At 43.6% G+C, this 21,186-nt stretch overlaps 1 protein-coding gene across 1 annotated transcript; it reads right to left on the bottom strand.

Moving 5' to 3' along the window:
* Window positions 1–11,945: 11,945 nt before the first annotated feature.
* Window positions 11,946–12,701, bottom strand: LOC144752679 (olfactory receptor class A-like protein 1). The gene has a single exon (XM_078640549.1). The coding sequence runs from the start codon at window positions 12,699–12,701 to the stop codon at window positions 11,946–11,948; it is 756 nt and encodes a 251-aa protein (XP_078496675.1).
* Window positions 12,702–21,186: the final 8,485 nt, after the last annotated feature.

Raw genomic sequence — 21,186 nt, forward strand, 5'->3', positions numbered from 1 at the left:
GGAAAGTTGAGCTAGGGAAGCCCATGCACTTCAAAGACACTGTTCAGAAACTTCTCACACCTTCCAGAGCCAGCACACTAGGGTATAAAAGAAGAACCTCAGAGCTAAGCATCAGTACACTTCTGGACCTGTGGACTCTACCAGGAAGAAGGACTGAGGTGCTGCTGAAAGGACTGTCATTCTGCTGGACTGCTGCTCTTAAAGACTGCTGCCCTGCTGTACTGACTTACTGTCTGCTGCCATATTGCCTGAGTGAAAAGAACTGGATCTGCGTCATTTTAACCCAAGACTCCAACCCAGACTCCAAGGGCTAGTTTGCTGGCTTCCTGACTAGAGCTTCAGGGACAGAATGCTCCAACATCCTTGAACTCTGCCATCTGTGAGTCCTACCCTGCCAAGTGGTGCCACCCCAGTCTGGGAGCCTTGTAAGTGGACCTGAAGGGGCTCTGCCAGCCCAGCTGTAATTTCAGGAGAACTGACGCATCTCCTCCACTGCGCATCGCAACCCTGTTCAGAACCGATGCCTCAGCTGCATGGATTTCCCTGTTGCAAAACCTGGCATTCCAGAAAGCACCGCTACTCAAGTAATCCTTGACACAGGCCTTCACATCGCAAGACCCTTGTCAACGGCATCTGTGACGATGAGACAAGGCTATGGATTGCAAGCCCCACAACTTCCTATGAACCATCTGGTGTGTGACGCATCTCAATGCAGACTTCGTATTGCAAGCCCTTTAATGACGGCATCCTCGACGATGACACAGGAACTCGCATCTTCGCAGTTCCTAGGACTCGCCGATGTACTGCGCATTCTTGATACTGGACTCCCAAACACTCTGAAACGAGGATTTAAGGCAAAAAAATGATTGGGTAGCTGTGACTCAGAGCAGTGTTAATATGGAAACGGATGCATTCATTGATAAAACTGAAATCTTGTCCTTATTAAAAGAGCCACCTGTTCTGAACTCTACATCAACCTGACTCTCACATATGTAGTCAAGCAAGCCCTTAGACCTAGGCCCAGTATTACTGATTGATAGGCCACATATGGGAGGGTGTGTAGCTGGCAGGCAAACACTTAGGCAGGAAACTCTTGATAAATCCTACAGATAGGTGCAGTGACATTACAATGGTCAGGGAGATTGCTCCAATAAAGTGCTTATGGCCGGAGTGGGTACGCACGCTCCTAAAAACACCATAAAAAGTCACATGCCACAGGAATTAGGAACTCATACCCAACTAGGACCTAGCACATGTAGTGATCACGAGCGCCCCATGCCTGACATCTGAACACGTTTTCCACTGGCCAAATCCGGTCAGCCAGAGATCAAGACCCACCTGTAGTAACCATTAACCATTCATTTTGTACTTTGACTGCAGAAACCAACATTCCTCAGCACAAATGGTACACCGGAAATTGTACACCTTTTATTACCTACCATGTTTTTGTATAAATTAAATACCTATACCAATTGTAAATTGAGACAGTCGTCAGACCTCGTGCCTGTAACTGTTCTCCTGGCTGCAATGTTTAATATAGAAAAACTGTTCCTGTTTTACCAATCGCCTCTTGTCTTCTGTTTTTATAAAATTTCTAACTCAAGCAACAGCAACCAGACTTTATCAAAAGAGTAAGTGTAAAGCATTAATTAGTATAAAACCAGTTGAATAAGATGGAAACTTAACAAAACAAAAAGCCAACACCAATTTTAGAAAATGGGTTGTATTTTTATCTCTAAATAGACACCTCAACTACAAAAATCCACCAGAATGTTCAGGAGATATGAATTTTCAAAGAAAAAATAAATCACTACATTTTACTAAATGCAATAAATCTTTGTTATCTACCATGACTCGTAGTATAGGGTTAACCACAACAAGTACAGAGAAAAAGGGCAAAAGGCCCTCTTGTGAGGACCAACTCTGATAGAAAGCCAATCACAGGAAATAGTCATGTCCAATTAGATTGTTCCATGCTTAAGCAGTGTGAGAAATGGAGTAGTTGGTTGAGGAGGATGTGAGCTCTTCTCATGCAACAGCCACAATCCTTGTCATGGTGAACCACAAAAGTCTCTAAATTAACATGTGCTTAACCCTCTTGTAGCTTGCAACAAAACTTAGAGGCAATATGTAAAGTATTTATGCAGCACACAAACAGTAATAAAGTGAAACGCACAAGAAAAATCCTACCCCAATTTAGAAAAACATGGTAAATTGTAATAATTAAATAAATCAAGAGTATCAGTAGAACCAAAGATATGCATAAATATAATATAAGTAGAATTACCACCTGAAAATGCCAACCTTGGTTGTCTGGTTGCGCTAGACAGGGACTAAGTAGAACTTTCAAGTAGACTGCAATAGAGCAAAAGCTGACTATAGTGATCCAGTTAGGCCAGCTGAAAAAGTTACATTCTAAAGTCTAGCGAGAAGAGGCCAGTTCATGGTGGACGAGGATGCGAGGAGCAAGGAGAGCCTCACAGATGGTCGCCGCTGTAGTGTGAAGAGCAGGCCGGGCGTCAAAAACGGTCATAGCTGTAGCTCAAAAATCCTGTTGGGTGTCTCAGACGGTCATTGATGGAGATTCACACTGGCAGTCCAGTGGGCTGTTGATGCTGTATCATGAAGGTTAGATCTCACAATGTCATTCATCTCTGGTAGTCACTGTAGAGCGAAGAGTTGGGTTCACAGGAGCTTTGCATTGTCGGTCTGCTTGGGCGGCAAGATTTTAGCACAAATGAGCACATAAGAGCCCCCAAGCCTTCAGGATTTCTTCTTTTTTTCAAGGAGGAGCTCAGTTGATGCCACAACAAGGGTTCATGACCAGAATAGCATCTCTTGGTGTATCAATCAGCTGCGAGGTTTTATTCATAGGTACAAGGCGCCTAGGGTTTAAAATCGCACTAAGTAATCAGATACTCAAAATATTTGGAACGGTGCTCAAAGGAATGGAGGGCCTCAAAACTCCATAGGCCGAGAGATAAATCTCTCACAACAAAAAATCTAAATCCCAAGCACATGTATGTTTATAGCTATGGTTTCCCTTTTCTTTCAATAATAAACATATAAAATATGCAGAGAAGATGTAAATCAACAATTTCAGTCTCGAACTCAAAATCTTTTCTTGTTTTATTCGAAATGTTTCCAAACAGCAAACAACAGCCAATGCGTTTCGTCGCTTTAGATAGTTGTTCCGCGACTTTCTCGAGGCTATCGCTCTTAGTAAAAGTGCTTTTTTTGCGTGGTGATACTTCTGACCCACACGTGGGTTCTGGTGATGGCACAAGTGCTATATATGCGCAGATTCTCCTCTTATTGTTTCATGAGTCCTTAATATTCTTTTCTATTTGCAGTTCCGAGTGACGCTGCCTAGTGGTATCCTGTCGCCATCATATTACTCGTGTGTTTTAACACACGAGTAATATGATGGCCACGCAAAAAAGCACTTATACTGAGAGCTATAGCCTTGAGAAAGTTGCGGAACAACTATCTAAAGCGACGAATCGCGTTGGCTGTTGTTTGCTGTTTGGAAGAATTTCGAATAAAACAAGAAAAGATTTTGAGTTGGAGACTGAAATTGTTGATTTACATCTTCTCTGCATATGTTATATGTGTATTATTGAAAGAAAAGGGAAACCATAGCTATAAACATGCCTGTGCTTGGGATTTAGATTTTTAGCATCTCTTGGTGATCAGAACCTGACTCCAGCAGAGGTCAGCAAAGCCCTGGCAGGTCCAGTGCAGGTCTAGGCAGGCCAGTGCAACAGGTCAGCTGGGCAGTTGTAGGGAGTGTTCTGGAGCTCGTGGTGTCCCTGTAGCTCAGAACAGGAGATCAGTCAGCTGACCCTTGGAGTCAGTGCAGCCTGGGATGAAGGGTGCAGGCCCAGTAATCCTTTTCAGCAAGCAGGGCAGGCCTCAAACATCAGGATAGTCGTGCGTCCTTCATCTATATGTCCAGGAGTATACCTAAGAGAGGGTCTGAGGGCCCCTTTTTTATACTCGTCAACAACTAAGAAGTCAAATAAACTTCTGTAGTTTTTCCTTAGAGTGGTGTCTGGAATTACCTGGTTCCATGTCCTGGTATGTCTGGAGGCACAATAGGCGAGAGTAAAGTCATTTTTGTGTGGGCTGAGCCAGTGCCTTTGAAGTGCAAGTTCAGTAGGCGACTGTTCCACCCCCAATCCTGCCAGAGAAAGACCATCTTGCCAAAACCCAGACCCTCTATTGTGATGCTGTCTGGGAGGAATATACTAAGGCCAACTGCCAAATACTCCTAGTCATGTGACACAGGAAACAGGCTGCAGGCACCAAATAGTTAGGGCAAGAATATGTCAACTTTCTAAAAGTGGCATTTTCAGAATTGTGACTTTAAATCCAACTTTACTATTACACAGGGTTTTAAATTACAGTTCCTCACTCAGACACCAAACATGGCTTTCCCGCCTGCTCCCACTCATAAGGTATCACATATTAAATGTAATAAAAACCTCAAAGTACATATTAAACTCTTTACATAAAATGCACCCTTCTCTATGGGCTATTTATGGCCTTCACTAGGGGTGACTTATATGTATTGAAAAGGAAGAATCAGGCCTGGCAAAAAAAATATTTTAGCAGGTTGAAATGGCACTTTAAAACTGCACACACAGACGTCAATGACAGGCTTGGGACATGTTTTGAAATTGCTACTTAAGTGTGTGGTACAATAACTTCAGTAGACCTCTAGTAGAATGTCATTTACCTGCCTTGGGTACCTGTAATACCACATGACTAGGGGTTCACAAGCAAATGAAATGTGGAAATTGGGTGTTAGCCAATTTCACTATCTTTAAAGGGGAGAGCAGCACTTTAGGATAAAGCAGTTGTAAAATGTGCAGAGTCATAAAGGCCAACAAAAATGGGTTCACAAAACAGGAGGGTGATGGCAAAAAGTATGGGGGCGCCCCTGCTGAGTCTCCAAGTCCAACAAGCAGTCTCTACTTCAGTTCAGGTTGAATGGCAAAACTACCATAGAAATAATGGTTGCTGGTGCTTGATTTTTTGCCCCCCCCCCCGGGGCAGGCAGTCCAGGAGGGAATGCACATTTTTGGTGGAAGGATGGAGGTGCACTGGCCCTTTCCCCGGGCCGATTTCGGCCCCGGGGACCGTCACCCACTGGGGCACGACCGTTACATTGAAAAGGGTTGGGGGGCCACAAACGGGAGGACTGAATTTACACTCTTCAGGGAAAGCAGAAGAGAAACAGAACCATCAGGTCTTAGGTTCTGCTGTAAGGTTTAGAAAACAACAACCTCCCTGCAATGATCATAACAAACCAATGAATCTGTGGAATAAGGAATTGACAAGAGGAGAAATAGTCACAGAACATAAAATGTAAGAGAATATCATATATATATAATAGACACAACAACATGCCAGTGTGGGTGAGGTTTTTCAAAGCCATCATTCACAGGCAAAGATTTTTATAAAAAACCGAGATGACTAATTTCACCCATCCTGTCAAATAATATAATTTGTGATTCTTCCCTCTACATCTCTACAAAATCCTAGGGGTTAAAATTATGACAATCACCTAGAGTGCTTCTCCCAACTCTAGTGGGAGCATAAGTTTCATGGAAAAGCAGTCTCACCAGCATACGGCAGCGCTTCAACTCGATCAAACTCTAAAATAGATAGCAGTACTTGAAATATTTTGTGCAATAAAAACAACATTTTATTATTCAATCTAAAATAAGATATTACAGCCGAGAATATGAATAGAATGACACAAATATAATGCAACATAATATTTTCTAAAACCACTAAATGGAAACACATGGAACGAAATAGTACTTGGTTCTGATTCAGTGACAGCAGACAAATTGGACTTCCATGTTACTGGTTACGTTTATGATCTCTGGGTAGGGGAAGCGTTGACATTATATTGTTAAATGTAAGGCATACTAAGATTTCCTGTATATCGGATGATTCACCCTCAAATTATCAGGAAGGAAAAAAGGGAAGGCAAACTGTCCCGAAATACTTGTCTAGAGCTATACAGCACTGGGTGCACCAACAATAGTGAAAACTGAATACATCCAGTGAAGTAAGTGTTATTTACCAGGATACACTGGGGAGAACTGAGTGCTAGCATGTGAGGCAGCGTTCTCCCACTTTCTTTTTGTTTGTTAAGTTTACCTTCAGCTAATGAAATGAAATGAAATGAAATTAGATTTCTTAAGCGCATGGCTGCCCAAGAGCGTCCCAGCGCTGATACACACAGCTAGCATCCAGGATCCTCGGAAACGGAACTCATAAGTCTCTTGGGAAAAGGAAGGTCTTTAAAGATTTCCGAAACTTCTGGAGACAGGGTTCTAGACGGAGAGCAGCAGGAAGATCATTCCAGATCTTGGCTACGTTCACAGAGAACCTCCTGCCTCCTGAGCGAGTTCTCTTTACTCTGGGGATGGTCAATAAATTGCTCCCATCAGAGCGGAGGGAACGCGAGGGCTTGTAGGGGGATATCAGGTCCCTGAGAATAGGGGGGCAATTCCCTGGAGAGATTTAAAGGCGATGGAAAGGGCCTTAAATTTAACTCTCTCCCGTATGGGGAGCCAATGGAGAGCTTTAAGAGCAGGCTTAGCCGAAGTTCTTTTTGCAGTGCCTGTCAAAACTCTGGCCGCCGCATTTTGTACTCGCTGAAGGGTGTTGAAGGCTGATTCAGGGGCACCAAGCAGCAAGGCATTGCTGTAATCCAGCCTTGACAGTATTAGCCCCTGAATCAGGAGTTTCCTTGAGCTGAAAGGGAGAAGAGGCAACACCTTTCGGACTGAGCGTAACAAACCGTAGCAGATCCCTGCCACTTTCTTCGTTTGTACTCTGAGCGTCAGGTCTGGCTCTAACCACACTCCCAAGCTCTTAATCTCATTCTTGGGTTGGGGCAATTCACCCAAACAAGGGGGCCACATGGTTTTGGGAAGGGAGGTGGAGAGGTTGCCCACCATCATAAGTTCCGTTTTGGAACCATTAAGTTTCAGCCGAGATTCTGTCATCCAGGCCATGATAGCTGTCAGACAGCACCCAAATCTTTCTGCCGCATTTTCATGGTGAGATAGCGAGACGACAAGCTGGGTGTCATCCGCATAGGTCACTATTTTCACCCCGAAAGGTGAAACCACATCCTCCAGTGGGGCCATATAGATATTAAAAAGCGTTGGGCTCAACGAGGAGCCCTGCGGGACTCCACACTGGAGGGGGATCGACTCAGACACGTTGGTGCCACCACAGACCTGGTAGGACCGGTAATGAGCTGACGAAGTCTAGCTGATGCACCTGCACCTAGTGAGTGGTACGGAGAGACCTGCAAACACTTTGGGCAGAATTCCAGCACCCTAAAAACGGTGTTTTGTTCTCTACTGAAGTAGGACCATGATCCTGAAATATGTCTAGAGATACTCAGCATTGGTTGCACCAACAAGAGTGAAAACAAGACTGTCACTGAAATAAGTGTTATCATGCACTGGGGATTGGGGAGACTGGGCGCTAGTATGTGTGGCAGTGTGCTTTCACCCTGTTTTTGTATGAAAAAGAATGATCAAAGAACTGGTGATGACTCTAGATTTGTCATCTCTCGGGTTCCGACTATGGGTGGTGCTATGGAAATAACTATGGGAATATTATCAAGACAAGCGATAACATTTTCGCCGTTTCTGCTGCTAAAACGACGATAATGGGCTTGATAATATGCTCTATGGAATTCCAATTGAAGCCCATGTTAAAATGTGAAGGACATCTAACATGGGCTTCAATTGGAATTCCATACAGCATATTATCAAGCCCATTATCGCAGTTTTCTGCCGCTAAAACAGCGATAATTTTATCGCCTGACTTGATAATATGCCCCTCTGTGTCTAACCAACTGGTACGGTGCTTCACAATATTTCTACCTGTTTCCTTGTGACATTCACTTGTGAATATCCATGTGAGAGGTTGTCCTCTGGACACATTAGACAGATTAAATAACTTAGAAAGTGCATTGCTCCAAATGGATACAAAGAGCTCCACCTGAAATGGTAAAGTTATATTTCAAACTGGATGACCTTGATCACGTTAGGGCCAGTAAGTACACAAAAGTTAGGTTACTTTGACCCTCACCTCTTCCCCCTTCCACGAACATCGTGTATTCACTGTTTTCAAGAAAATAATATTTTTCTAGTATATTATGTAAAAAAATTAATAATACTACCACCTTCGAGGTAATGGACTTCAGTGAACTGAAATAAAGGATTACATAATACAAGAGTCAACACAAACGAGCACGAGCAAATGCAAGGGGTATAAGAAAACAAGCACAAGCAAATACAAGACATAAATGAAGACAACGGTAAATAACGACGAGCAAGCAATAAAGAAACATAACAAGCACAAGACAGTGCAAATCTCAAATGCGACAAACACAAGCAAATGCAGGTCTGGAACACAACAAGCACGAGCAAAGGCAAGTACCAAAGTAACCCTTTAACGCTACGCGAAGAGAAATAATTAAAATAAAGAAGGTGAGAAAATAAATGATCCAGAATCATACCGAGATAGCGGCGGATCTTATCAACCTGGAAGGAAACGACCAGACCAAGGATCGCGGCCGAAGAGGGTCAGCAAAGAAGACGGTAAGCAAAGGAAACAGTCCTGTGACCGTAGCAGATCAAAATCTTCCTCCCTCCTGGCGGTGGGAAAAGCAACACAACGATCCAATCCCTACATTGAAGTGCCACCCCCAGTGACACAGACTGACAGTCAAAGTTTGGGTCCTAAATGGAACCGGTGGCTGGAATCACTGGACGATTTTCTTGACGCCACCGGTGAGCGAAGAGATGGAAAATGTCTGATACTACTGCTCCAGCTGGTGGGTCATGAGGGCCGATGCTTAATCAGAACATTTTCTGAAAAGGACACAGAGACCTATGAAAGACTCCAAGAGACGCTACGCACCCATTTCAACGCAAAGGAAGATGTGGATCATGAACGCATCGCCTTCAACACAGCACGGCAGGAACCAAGAGAATCATTGCCAAACTTCATCCCCCGGTTGCAAAGTCTGGTACAATGCTGCCACTTCAACACATTTACAAATGAGGACGCAGTTCAACTCCGGGTAATCGAAGGCTGTTCAAGTTCTACTACAAAGCACAAGATCCTTCGAGGACATTGGTCGTTAAAAGAAATCATCAGGAAGGCCGAAGCTGGAGAGGGGGTCAAAGCAAGAGAAATATCAAAAGAAGTGCATCTAAGTGCAAGACACAAAGATACCAGGAAAGAGACATCTCTCATGTCTGCGAATGAAGCCATAGAAACAAACAAAACCAGAAACAGGGAGGGTGAAGGCAGATCAGAGTCAAGACAATGGGAGAGACAAAGTGGCATAGAATACTCTGAGTCAACAACCCAAAAGACTGAGATGATCCAGGATTGCGACAGCCCCACTGAGACAACCTCAAGGAATTATTCAACCTCAAGGAGCTATTCAACCTCAAGGAGTCATTCAACACATGGGGCAACCGACTGTGAAGCAGATGACGTGTCAAGTGGGACAGATCGCACCAATGGATCAGATGACAGCCTGCCCAACAGATACGCAAGAAAGGCAAACTGTAGCAGACTGGACCAGTCACGTCAACACTGGAAATCGGTACACGAACACACCCGGAACACAGATGTCAGTGCACAGAACAAGCGGGAAGAAGAAGCAAACTGCGTAAGCCGAACGGATTCACTCTGACACCAGAAAGAGGAAGACAAACGCATCCACGACACCAGAGACAATGAAGAAACGGAAAGGAGGCCATTATCATCACACGAGAGAGGCAGAGACAAAATACCTAGGGATCAAACACAAGAAATAAACATGTGGTTATCAAACAACCTCTCCAGTAGGATGACACCTAAGTCACTTTGAGAACGATACCCGGAGAAATATCCCAAAGAGAACATTGACTCTAGGAGCAGCTCATCACGACATACTTGTTTCAGAAATCCTCCATTCAAGACACACTCAAAGGAACGTTATCAAAGGAAATCGACAAAAGACTCTTCCGATTTAGAAAGCGCGTCTGTTCGATCCCTCGAGTTGACCGAGTCATGGTCCCGACGACGGCCATGGCGTCAACAACCTGAACACACCACAGAACAAAGGGACATTCTTCCCATCAAGAGTAACGTATCTCACACTAATGTCTCTAAATACCCAATCACTCCACAAGACAACCTGTCATGTCAGTCACAGGTACTTCAAGACATAAATAATATACCTTCACCACTGATGGGGTCAGCGAGGCTGACCAAGAGAGCCTACAGAAGAAAAAGAGCTATAGTGGACATTACCCACCGGATGGGAAAGGACTATCCAGTCACTCTGCAAGGAAAGCCAGACGCACTGACAGAGACAGATCATCATCAGATGAGAGAGAAACATGCACATGCCCAGACGGTCAAAGGGTTCACAAGTCCCAAACGCGAGTGGGTGAGACAACAAGAGGCAGTGAATGAGTCCCCGAACCAAGCTAAGATGGTCTCTCTAGATAGCGCCTTACTGTCTGTCATACATGGCTTTGCACAGGAGCGCAGTGTTGCCCTCAACCGGACAAGACAACAAGAAGGAAAATCACATGCGGATGCTCGGAAGAGAACCAGAACAACATCCCCTCATGAAGGAGATTGAGCGTTAATCGAACAAGAGCCACAAAAGGAAGACAGACTGCCGACATCAAGCTGAGCTTTTCACAGTCACCTCAGAAACTGAAGATGAGTAAGATTGCCCGCAATGTCAACTAGTGAGCAGTCCAGATCCCCCTGCACCACTACAAAATGTCTCCACTACCGGAGGGTGTCTGGCAACACATTGTCATTGACTTCTTTGAGCCAGTCAAGTCGGGCCAATATGTCCTAGTCATCATGGACGAATACTCCCGATTCCCCTTCGCACAACTTTGCACATCCACAAAAGCATCCAGCCCCATACCGAGTGATACAACAGAATGGAACTATGATCACTGCGGAGGCTGACGGGAGACGAATTACTGGTAATGGGACGTACTTTAAGAAGTGCCACCCCAATGTCAAGGAACTACTGACCGAACCAAGAGTAGAGAAAAGAGAACAAGAGACGCTACCATTCCACAGTCAGACACTGATAGAAACCACGGACGAGCGCGAGCGTGACAGCGCTGATCTCCAATCGTGCCCTAGACGGGTCATCACAAAACTGTCCCGCCTGATTGAAGAACTACAAGTAGAGACAGTAACGACTGGAAAGAAGGTGGCAAACTGTTTGCTGTGTTATTTTGTTTTGTTTTATTCTTTCATTTGTTACAGAGGGGGGAGATGTAATGATGTCCACAAGTGACCACAGCTGTAGGGCACCAGGACCAGCCCGAGGATGGACGAGGGCGGGCGGAAAGGTAGGAGCTGGGGCTAGGGACGGCAGTTAGCCGTTAGACCACGACGAGGAAGGACAGGAATAAAAACGCTGTGACCTATCACCCTGTGTCTGTGTATATATATGTTCAGCAAGACACTACAACATTAACAATCGATACAGGAATCTGCCATAGACTCGCCAAGCTAGGATGACATAGACAATGCACATATTTGCGAATAACACCCAATAAGAATACACTTAATATTACATACAATGCACATATTTGCGAATAACACCCAATAAGAATACACTTAATATTACATACTAATTGCTATTTAGTTAAACTATTGTGGAGGTCAATCAACGTTGGTATTGTAATGGAGCCATCCAACAACCGGAAGTTTAACATCCTACAGCTCTCTTGAATTTTAAGAAAATTCTGAAGGATAATGCCATTGGCATTTATAGATGCTGTTACTGAGACACTTCAGCCATTTCCATTTGAAACTGAGAACTTGTTTCCCATCTGCACAGGGAAGAGGTTTCAGAAAGATCATCCCTTAGCTGTCTCTCCTCTGGGGCTGATATTAAACAATGCAGATTTTTGACTCTCCAAAATGTCCTTATGAATCATGAACTTGATTTGCAGCTTAAGCTTTTTGTTGGTGACGATTATTACAACTGGGCTCAAGGCACAGTAGCTGGAGGCAAAGAAAGCCCGCGCATCAATCAGCTCGATGGGCACATACGATGAGGCAAAAATGGAAAAAATCCAGATGCTGCTGTCGAGGCCGAAGAAGAAGACATACAAGGAAACCAAAATAAGTACAACAGTGGCAGCCTTGGTTTCTGCTGCATTTTTCCAGTCCTGCTCAGATCTTCGTATAGATTTTACGTGGCGGTTGTGCCTATACAAAATTAGAACAATGTAAGCACTGGACAGCGTCATCAGAAGCACGCATACAAGATCTCTGGCAACAGACACTGCCCCATATACAAAAAACACAGAGTAGGAAGGCAAACGTATGAAGCAGAACCCCAAATTTACGACTTGGGCAGTGGCATTTTGCTGTATACCCCATAAAAAACTGTTTACAGTGAAGACGTTGAGGAATGTGTTGAAACACCAAAGGGAAGACATGACGAGCAGCAGGTTTTTCACCACCATCTCTTTGACGGATTTCCAGAGCTTGGAAGGGCGCGCGAGGACTGCGCACTGGTAGCAGCTCAGCAGAGACGTCAGGCACACAGACATGCCCTTGCAGATACGGTAGACTGTGACATTAACGTTACATCCTTTTTCGTCCATGATTTGTTGAAAACCAAGGGATGACAGGCTCTGTGGAATGCCTCGAAACAATACGACTGCCAGGTTAACAAAAGACAGTTTGCAGAGGATTATTTCCGTGGGTAAGGCGCGTCGACAAATGACCCAAAGATGTACAAAACTTATCAGAATGACAAGGTTCCCGGGAATTCCGATTGTTTCTAATAGGAAGAAGCCAATTGCTTTGAGAGTCAGGCGCAAATTCATTGCTGTTGAAGTGCAGGAATACTCAATGAATCTTCAATCGACTGTTTTAGGACAATGGTGAAAGAGCATGCAACGTGAACAAGGAGAAGAAATGATACTCAATTCATGTAATGGCATCTGATCTCAGAGCATCCAATTATAAGTCCTGTAGTAGCTGGTTAACTTGGTGCTCCGAAATCTTTCTGAAGCATCAATCTGTTAATCAAAACGTCTCTGGGATTCTTCTTGCACCACCATCGTTCTGCTGCTTTTTTTCTGGATCAACATTCTATAGATATTCTATAGATTTTCTTCCCCAAGAAACCTCTGTAAAAAAGCTAACACATGTCAATATTGCACCTTCAAAGATTCTGTAAGATCGCTATGTTTTTTGTCAACAGATTTTATTCATTTTCAACATATCAAGTAGTATCATTACAAAGAGACAAAGGAATATCCCATCATGTCGCAAACAGTGGATATCAACAATCATAGTTATAGCCATACATTACTGCTCTCGGATCCTCACCACATGTAGCTGCCGCCTCAAGGGCAACTGCGTTTTTCGTTCCCGTTCAACGGTCGAAGAAAATTGCGTTCTATATCCCTATGCCGAAAGATCAGCATCTCAGTTGTCAGTTCCCATCTTCATTCATAACTATCTCAACAACAAATAGGTGAACAAAACTCTTCCCCCATCCCCTTACCCCCCTCCATTCAGGCATGTCACTTTATCATTTATAGTATCTAATCATGTTATGCATCTGGTTCCATAATTTAAGCCACTATATAGTACATGCATGTCAATCTCCTAGCTGCCTGCTCAGGTAAGGCCATGATTCAATCTCAACACACAAGTCTCCTCACTCTAGGGGTGGGTCTGTATCGTCAGTTGGGTGCTTGAGTAAATCCACCAGCGCCATCCATGCTCCCGCTGTCACTAGTATTTTTCATTGCTTGTTCTCTGTGCCATTTATAATCTAAAAATCCCCTCACAGTCAGCCCATTTTGTGAATTCCTGCAGCCATTGTGAGGTATTAGAACATTGGAATGTTGGTAGCTCCATTGAAAACAATGGAGTGCTCTGAGCTTATAATGGCTGGTATAAGCCTGGAGCTCCAACATTCCAATGTTTCTTTGTTCACAGCTCTGGCTGTGAACAAAGGCTTCAGGGAACCTGAGGGGATTCCAATCCCCTCACGCTCCCATAAGGCTTTATTTTTTTTGTTAGAACATTCTGTCCTCTAGTGACAGAATGTTCTAATAGCCTTATAGCCCTTCGTAGATGGGCTATACCGCTATTAAAGTCCCTCTCCCTTGTTAAAGGCCCTCGCCTTCGGCTCGGGGCCTTTAACGCTGGAGAGGGCCTTTAATAGCCGGTATAGCCCTCTACGGCGGGCTATAAGGCTATATTAGGTATGTTGACCGCCTTCCAGTCAGTGGTAATTTCTTGCTTGGCCAGGACTAAGCCCAGGTCAATGAATTTGCTGCTTACTTTATTGCGGGCAGTGTGAGGGAAATAGTGTAATAAGCAATATCCGGGGTTTGTGAGCTGTTTCTATCCATCATTTCTCCTAATTTAGTCATCACTGCTCGCCAGAACCCCTCCAGAAGTGGGTACTCCCAGAACATATGCAACAATTCAGCATTTTCCAACCGACACCGCGGGCAAAGTGTAAGGGTCCGAAAATATTCGTTAATCTTGTGCAGGGTGAGATATGCTCTGTGGCGGACATAGAACTGGATTAGTTGGAATCTCGCGTTTCTGGAACACTGCCATGCCCTTTCTACCAGCGCTTCCCACGGCTTCTCCTCTTTAGGTATCCCAAGGTCCATTTCCCATTTGACACGCAGGTTTTCCAAGGGGCGCCTGATCTCTTGGTTAAGCCACCTGTATAGACAGGTGACCGCCTTGTTCGTCCCAGCCGCTGATACCACATATTGGCATGTCAAATAGGCCGGTGGTTCTGCCATGCCTTTCTTCCAATGCTTACGGATGGCTGCCGTCAGTGCGACATGTAAGAGGAAGTCAGCCTAGGGAGATCATACCTCTCATGAAGGGCATTAAAGGGTAGTAGGGTATTGTCCTCCTATAGGTCCCCGATAGTGGATATTTCCGCCTCTTCTCAATCCAGTAATCCCTGCCAGCCCCCCCCCCCATGTAGCAGTGCCTCTCAAACCAGCTACAGAAGCTCGGGTGCATATGCGGGTCCCTGTTTGGCTCTTTTACTAGCCCGTTTCTAATATTGACGCCTCACCCACAGGTCCCTTGGGGCCTCTCTTTCACTCAAGGGGAGCCGGAGTAGTACTCGAGAAAGCTGTCGTAGGTTCGGGTCCATGCCCCCGTGAGTTTCCCTATTCGGAAGCCTCCCCGCCATCCATTTTGTAAACCACTGTATCTGGTCGGCATGATAGTAGGCCTCGAAGCCGGGCACCGCGAATACTCCCTCCCTCCGGGGTCTCAACATGGTGGTGAGCGCGACCCTACGACTTCCAGAGCCCCATAAGAATCCTGAAATCATAGTGTTAAGTTGGGTAAAGAATTTCCACAGTATCCATAGTGGGAGGGTGCCAAAATAGTAAAGTAGCCATGGTAGAGTGATCATCTTAATCAGGGATCCCAGATCTGTGATGGGAGTGAATAATTGATTAATTCTGCATTCCGTCCATCATCTGTTCTTTTTCCATTCCACGCAGCAGCAGCGATGCATCAGTTCTGCTTGAGGATGTGTCGCTCAGTCATGGAGCTGTATCTGATCGGCTCAAGGATGCATCGCTCAGTAGAGGAGATGCATTGGTTCCACTGGTAACCACCTTAGGCCCACTTCTAATGGTCCAGGACTGGGGTGGCTCCACTTGGCAGGGTAAACTCACAGATGGCAGAGACCAGGAGCAGTAGCAAGATTGTTGGAAGCCTGTTATGTCCCAGAGGCTTCAGATCAGGAGACCAGTGAACTAGCCCTTAGAGTCACTCTAGGTTGTGGGTTCAAGAGATGCAGTTCAAGTCCTTCCGACTAAGGCAAGAGTGCAGCCGGCAGCAGGTCAGTAAAGCCAGAGTTAAGCAAAGTAGCAGTCCAGCAGAGTGGCAGTCCTGTCAGCAGCACAGCAGTTCTTCATCCTGGCAGAGTATCCACAGGACCAGAAGTGTAAAGAAGTGGTGGTTTCTGAGGTCCTTGTTTTATACACAGTTGTGCCTTTGAAGTAGGGAGAAACTCTAGAGCGATGACGTGCACATATGTCCTGCCTGCCAGTCCTGGCTCTCGACTAACTACCGGGTGTAGGCAAACCTTTGTGTGGAGATAGGACACAGCCTATTGGGTTTAAGTAAGACTGGGTCCAGCTCCTCCCTACCATACTACCAGGATAGCCCACTCAGTGACACCTAATCTCCCATTATATGTGTCTGTCTAGGTGGAATACACAAAGCTCAACTGCCAACTTCATCCAGTCATTTCATCCGAGACAGGCTGCAGACAACTAATGGCTAAAGCAAATACATGCCAACTTTCTAAATGTGCCATTTTTAGAAATGTAATTTAAAATCTAACTCCGCCATAATTAAGGATTTTAAATTAGGATTCCAGACACCTACCATGAACCAGGTATATCTTTCCATTTGGAAATTATGCTTACAAATTTTAATAGGGTAGTTCCAATGTTATCCTTTTGGAGATATAAGCCTTGCAGTAGTGAAAATGAATGTAAGAGTTTTTTACTACAAGAACTGGTTAAACTTAAACGCACATGTCCTGCATTTTAAATACAACGCATGCTGCTATTGGGAATGTCCACGGACAACCCTTGGAGTGACTTATATGTATTAAAAGGAAGGTTTGTGTCTGGCAAGAGGTTTAGCTTGTCAGGTTGACATGGCAGTTTAAAACTGCAGACACATGCTCTGCATTGGTAGGCCTGCGACATGTTTAAAGGGCTACTTAGGTGAGTGGCACAATCAGTGCTGCAGGTCCACTAGTAGTATTTTATTTACAGGTCCTGGGCACAGTTAGTGCATATTACTAGGGACTCATATGTAAACTAAATATGCCAATTGTGGATAAGCCAATGTTAACCACATTTTAGGGAGAGATCACAAGTAATTTAGCACCATTTAGCTGTGGGAAAGTGCACAGAATCCAAAGGCCTGCAAAAAAAAGTCAGCAAAACCAGGTGGTCTGAAAGTAAAACGTTAGGAGAAACCACTCCAAGGATGCCAGGTCTAACAGTTTGGGATGAGGTTAAAGAGTATAAATGCAGGATAAATAGGAAGCCCTTTTTTTGATGCACACATTTGCGGAACCACTGTCAGAAAGGAAGAATAGCAATACGTTGTTAAATCTGAAGCTATATTGCTAACTGATATTCTGTTCAGCGCAGTGCAGAAGCAAAAGCAGGTGCAGTGTTAAGTTTTGCACTCATATTGGATAATGAGGATGTCACATACACATGTTGATATGTTAGTGATGCATGACATAGTTCGTATTACAAGGGAAGTAGCTAAAATGTAAATTGAGTTTAAGCCAAGAAGAGTTCTGAGGCTTTTATAGTTTAGATGCTTGCTTATGTTTAAAAAAAGGTTCAAACGATATTCTTGTAACAGAGCAGTGTGGATAACTGTATGTTTGACAGCACTATATAATAAGTAATGCCCCGGAATGAGAAAGGGAGATTCAGTGTGGACAAGAGGCAGAAGATGAATGACTGGCTCTCACTTTGGTCACCAGATCCAGAGACAGCACCTACGCTGGCTTTAAAAACAACAATGTGGGAGAAGCACATCCAGTGCATGAGATGGATGTTTAGATGGGTACGTAACTTTACCATCTTTAGCCAGAGCATTAGATGATGGGGCAGTGATGATTTCAAGAATAAAGACAAGACTCACATTTAGATGCAAGGGAAGAAAAGGGGATATAAGTCTCACCCAAGGAAAAAAGGATTGACATTGATTTTGAAAAAGATTGAATTAACAAATTCACTTTGAAACACTTTTTAACAAAGGAACAGCTAAAATATATTGTCCTTGTACTTGTGATATTTGATAGCAAAATAATTAAAATCTAGTTGTGCTGTCGTCCAACTATAGCCACAGTATGCAGTGTCAGATTTTTTTTAAATCAATTTCCTTTTATTTACATTTTTAAAGAAGAGTAACTGTTTAGTAAAGATCATGGGCCTTATTTATGAAGTCCTTGCGCCGCCGGTGCGTCACTTTTAAAATGGGAAAAAGTGACGCACCGGCAGCGCAAGGCCTTCATAAATAAGGCCCCATGTTTTCAGGACAAAACAAACATTGGATATTCATTGATTCTAGCGCCATCTCAGTGTGTTATTGAGTTTGAGAAACACAATGCTATTGCAACAGCACATCTTAGATGAAACAGCAAGGCAAACTGACTCTGCCCCCTAATGGCTTGATCAATGATCTGTCATTTGAAGTAAATCTCGAACATTGCTATTTTGCAGTCTTTGCCAAATTGATTTAAAATGCAAAAGGCATGTGAGAACTCGTCCATAAAATAAATGTGCATAAAGCAGCAAAGCCTATGTTTTTGTGGTGTAATTCACACACTAAAACATTTTAACTGAAAAATCCCCCGGCAAGCCATTTTTAGAAAAAAATGTGCACACATAGAAAGTTTTGCAAAGGTAAAAAAGTTCTCAATTTTGTGAGACTGGAAAATCTGACCTTATTAAAAGTTAGTGAGACATGCATACTGAGTTTCTCCAACTGAAGCGTGTATTCGGCAACCTGTAAAATATGTGGTTCAATGGATATATTCTAGAAATCATGTATGAATAAACTATGACCTGTCACAAAGCTTGAACAAATGTCATAGTCTATGTTTTTAGGTCGAGCCTGGGCAGCGCATGCGCTGCTGCGAGGCATGCAGTAGTGAAGTACGGAATTGAATCCCAACCAACTCTCCGCCCAGATTTGTAATTGGCTTGAGTCATTGTCTTTTATAAACACTGGCTTCTCATTCATTATTAGGATTTTTATTCCCTCCTTTTTACCGCCTTGTACGTATTTTGGTACCTCCCATAATGACTGGACCTTTTACTGGTGTTGTTACATGTTCTGCTTTATAAGTGGTGAGCACTATTTTATTTCATGCGCTTTCCCTATTCCACCCACTACCTACAAGCAGGTCACCCTCTTTCTTTTATTGTTTACTAATGGCGGTCCACTTTAACTATAGTACCCGTGCTTATTTATTTATTTGAAAGCCCGGATGCTGCGGTTTCACTTTAATGTAGGACATGCCCTTCACGAAAGTAAAAGCTCCGCAAATGATGCACACCAATAGAAATTAGGGGCAGAGCTGAGACACGACTTCTGAAATCATAGCGATTCCAAGAAGCCCTTGTATGACGAGAGCAGCGCATGCGCTGCTTAAGTCACACCGAGACCTAAAAATAATAAGGGCATTAAAGTAAAAGTGGCAATGAGACATTACAGAGGTTGTGAATGAAAAGTAAAAAAGTAATAGAGAAAGAGTAGGATGATAGAAGTTGTGTGATAAGAGAGGGATACAGAGAAAGGATGAGAAAATGCAAGACAGAGGGAGGGGGATGTAGAGAAAGACAATGACATTGTAAAATAAGAGAAAGACCAGAGGATGTCCAAAAAACAGGAATGAGATCAAAGAAAATCAGAGAAACGTTCGAGTAGGGTATAGATTGAGAATATCAGAATAGTTGTGTAGGAAACGTTCTGTTTCCTGGTGAGTCGACCCTGTAAACGTCCATGCCATCCCTAAATCCCTTTGTGAATGTGCAGTGGGAAATAGTTGCTTGCTGTGACAGTCTGGACTCTGGAGACAGACAGGAAAGGGTAGGAAAGAGTAGCCCTGGACTGGAGATCACCCTCGGCTTGACGTCTGTGCAGACAGGAAGCACTATGGACTATGGGAGGCTTCACTGTAACAATAAAGATAAAGATATCTTTATTGTTTGTTTAATTAAAGCCTTTACAAATACATACATCATTTGCATAGGAGCTAGTAGGCCTATGGTAAGTCACTGCACCAACTGTAAGGATGAGGGACGCCACAATTGAGAACTGGGTGCAGACAATGAGAATAGGAAACAGAACGTCAAGGTAGCTGGTTCCTGCAGTAAATGTCACTATGATGAACCCCATAAAAAGTGCATAACTCGCATATTTCTGTGTAATGTAAGAACTCAGAATCACCCCAAAATTTCACAAGATTATGCAGAATTACACGTGAAGAGTAATTCTGCATGTATCACCATTTTCCTAGTTCAAACATGCCCCCTTGCATCCAAAATGGAAGGGAGGATGCATTCTGCAATAAAAAATGCACTCAATTCAATAGAACCTGGATAGCATGAGCAGCTGCTCGTGCAAGCTAAATGTGCTCCTTCACATTGGGTTTTTCATCGAAAAGACTCCTAACTATGTAAGTGTGCACAATCACATTTGTATTGATAATTTTGCGCCATAGAGTAATATGAAATGACCTAAATGGCTCTGGAATAATTACAATTTCGACCCAGGGCTACTACAAATTAAGGCAACGCTATAAACCAGACCAGACAAGAGCTGATAGAGCACTCTAGATAGGTGCCTGAAGGTATCATAAACAATAAAACAAAGCACAGTTGAAACGTTTTAGGGAAATCCTGAATGTGAGAGAACCAAATGTGACAGAAACAAAGACAACAAAATAATAAACGTCATGGGACATAAACAAGCGAGACCAAATATGAAATAGATAGCCATGACAACCAATGGCACATTGCCTGGTGTCAGCTCCATGATTGCTAGACCCTTAAGTACGGACTATACCCTCGAACCAGATACTAAGTAAAATCTGTGAAGCAAAGTCAAGTTAGCAGAAAAGTTTTTGAGCCCTTCTAGGATCTGTTCCCCATTTTCAGAGCCTCCAAGCCTGACTTGTCCTAATGCCTAATCCTATGTCTATGTCAAGACAGGACCCTGACAGAAACTCACTTGACAGACTGAGGAGGAAGAGTATTGTGTGATATGGCAAAAATTACATAACCTTCGCGAACTGGCACTCACAGAATTATTCCATATAGCACCTTAAAGGATCTTTTTCTCACCCATTTATTGACAACTTCAAGACATACTCTTAGAGAAGTGCTTTTTTACAAAAGGTCAGCAGCTCAAAAGGAAGTCTAAATCATGTTACTAAAACAAAAAATTTATTAACTACTGCCACAAAAAAATTAAAGGAAATAGAAGAAAGCAAACTAGAGAGAAAGCAGCTAACTGTTCAATTTAAGTGCAAAA

This window comes from Lissotriton helveticus, chromosome 5_1, assembly GCF_964261635.1.
Source record: "Lissotriton helveticus chromosome 5_1, aLisHel1.1, whole genome shotgun sequence".
Taxonomy (NCBI): Eukaryota; Metazoa; Chordata; class Amphibia; order Caudata; family Salamandridae; genus Lissotriton; species Lissotriton helveticus.

Coding starts and splice junctions, on each gene's coding strand:
- LOC144752679 (XM_078640549.1), bottom strand. CDS start 12,701: ATGGACGAAAAAGGATGTAACGTTAATGTCACAGTCTACCGTATCTGC.